This window comes from Hordeum vulgare, chromosome 2H, assembly GCF_904849725.1.
Source record: "Hordeum vulgare subsp. vulgare chromosome 2H, MorexV3_pseudomolecules_assembly, whole genome shotgun sequence".
In the NCBI taxonomy this organism is placed as follows: Eukaryota; Viridiplantae; Streptophyta; class Magnoliopsida; order Poales; family Poaceae; genus Hordeum; species Hordeum vulgare.
The window spans coordinates 658657882-658660086 of record NC_058519.1 but is presented as its reverse complement, the minus strand read 5'-3'; the positions used below and the strand labels follow the sequence as shown (position 1 = coordinate 658660086).

Here is a 2205-nt window from a genome sequence, read left to right as displayed (position 1 = left end):
ACAATGGTTGATAAAATAGTATTTTCTTAAGTCTTACATGTCATTTAGAAATAACAAAAAAGTATTTTACAATAAATTATCTCTTAGCCTTATCTTCAACATACTCTCGAGATCACATCATTGTACATGTCATTAATTTAATAATTTTTAGGCTGAGCAATCCGTGTTCAGTGTTCTGCTCTAGTTGTCGGGAGGTCAATCTGTACATGTCTCACGATGCTACTTGTGTATCTCCTCGACTTCTTTTATAAATGAAATAATACGTGATTTTTATGTATTCATCAAAAATATTAATTTTCGCAAGGCTTACATATTCAGGGACTGTTCGGATCTTCCCAGTTTGACAGCTCCCCCATGAGGAAGCTCGGTTTGAGCAACTCCCTGAAATTGTGTTGCGGCTCCCTCTGCTCCGGGAGCTGCAGTTGCGAAGCAGAGAGCATCAGAACAGCCCCTTAGTACTGGGAAAGATTTAGACCTCGCCGTGATATGCAAAATATCAGGAACTGTGTCGTACTTCCATCTATTGAAATCCACTTACTTTTGACGAATCTTGTCCTGTTATAATGTAAAATTGGTTTGAAACTAGTTTGAATCTGGTCCAAAATTTTGAGGTTACAAATATTTCGGTACCCCACCAGGTGAAATTTCGTTGAAATGTTGAACCTTGAGCAAGCAAGCACTCAGTGACTCACTGATGAAGTCTCTTATTACACTACAGATCCAAAGCACGAACACGCACACACGCGAGCAGAAATTAACAGCTAACATACACGAAGCCATGCACGTGCCAGCAAATGCACGCACGCAAATCAGGCAGAAGCCGTGAATCCTTCCTCCTCGCCGGCCTCGACGACGGTGTCGATGGCGCGCAGGGCGTTGGGGCTGAAGCAGTTGCGGCGGATCTCGCCGACGTTCCCGCCGGGCCTCGGCGCGGTGGCGAGCTTGGCCATGGACTTGGCGAACTGCGCGAAGAAGGCGTCCTTGTTCCGCGCGAACTGCTGCACGATGGGCGCCGTGGTTCGGTCCTTGATGAGCACCATGTCGGAGGTGAAGACGCCCTGGCTGTTCACCAGCGCCTTGTAGTAGCCGTTGTCGAACAGGTCGGGGGTCACCACGTCCAGGTTCTGGAGCCGGTTCGGGGCCGCGCTGCAGTTGGCCGCCAGCCTCCGGGAGAAGGCGTCGTCCATGCGCTGAGCCCGGTCGCGGAAGAACGGGCAGCCAGTCCTCCCGACGGTGTGCGCGCCGGAGAGCGCCACCAGGTCGGCCAGGTCACGGAGGCCCTTGCCGCTGAAGGCGCGCGCGAGGGCGGATACGCTGGAGGTCGCCGGCGACGGGAGGCCATTGACGACGTTCTGAGACGCTGGGGCGAGGCTGTCGAACTGGCCCTGCGGTACCGTGTAGTTGGGCCCGCCGGAGAGCACGACGGCGTCGCGGGTGGCGAGCGCCGAGATGTCGGCGCAGGACACGGTGGGGCCGCACGCGGCGTGCACCTTGGCGCGGATGTCCTCCACGAGCTGCAGCGCCCGCGGCTGCAGCGTGGTGTTGGGCCCCATGGCCTGCTCCGTGCCTCTGCCCTTGAGGTACACGGACGCGTCGCAGCCCTGCGGGAAGCAGTCGTGGAAGAAGATGCGGAGCAGGCCGGCGGCGAGCGCCACCTCCCGCTGGAGCGCCGCCTGCACGGAGGAGAACACGATGCTCTCCAGCTGCGGGCACGTCGCCGAGTGGAAGCCGGCGCCGTCCAGAGGGGCGGACAGGGCAGGGGAGACTAGCACTGCGACGGTCAGATAGACCAGAACCAGTGTACTACGGCTGCCCGTAGTCGCCATCGTTGATGTGGTGTGCTTTGCGCACTGTGGAGTAAGCTAGCTAGCTAAGGCTAAGCTAAGCGTGTGGCTTGCTCAAGTCAAGCGAAATGGCCGCTATTTATAAGCTAAAGGGAAGGAAACGGGAAGCGAAATGCCTTCCTTGTTTAAGATGGCTCTGCCCTTGTATTTTGAAGATTCAAGTTTGTTCTACACTTGCGGACAACTTATATATGACAATACATACGGTGTTGTAATGTAGGGTTATACTTGTAATTCGTCACCCTGAATGAGGAATAGTTATTCTTCACCCCCTTTATTTTTAATATCAATGCACCGTAATTTTACATTTCATAAAATTTGTCTTATTTTATATGTAAAAAGAGACCTAAAAAAATATAAT

General features: G+C 53.0%; 1 protein-coding gene across 1 annotated transcript; it reads right to left on the bottom strand.

The window, feature by feature from the left end:
* Window positions 1–621: 621 nt before the first annotated feature.
* Window positions 622–1909, bottom strand: LOC123428516 (cationic peroxidase SPC4-like). Its single transcript, XM_045112738.1, has one exon. It carries the CDS (start codon window positions 1824–1826, stop codon window positions 810–812), a length of 1017 nt encoding a protein of 338 aa, XP_044968673.1. The 5' UTR covers window positions 1827–1909; the 3' UTR covers window positions 622–809.
* Between the last annotated feature and the right edge of the window lie 296 nt (window positions 1910–2205).

What these genes read in the sequence shown, in the direction of transcription:
- LOC123428516 (XM_045112738.1), bottom strand. Translation starts at nt 1,826, where the DNA reads ATGGCGACTACGGGCAGCCGTAGTACACTGGTTCTGGTCTATCTGACC.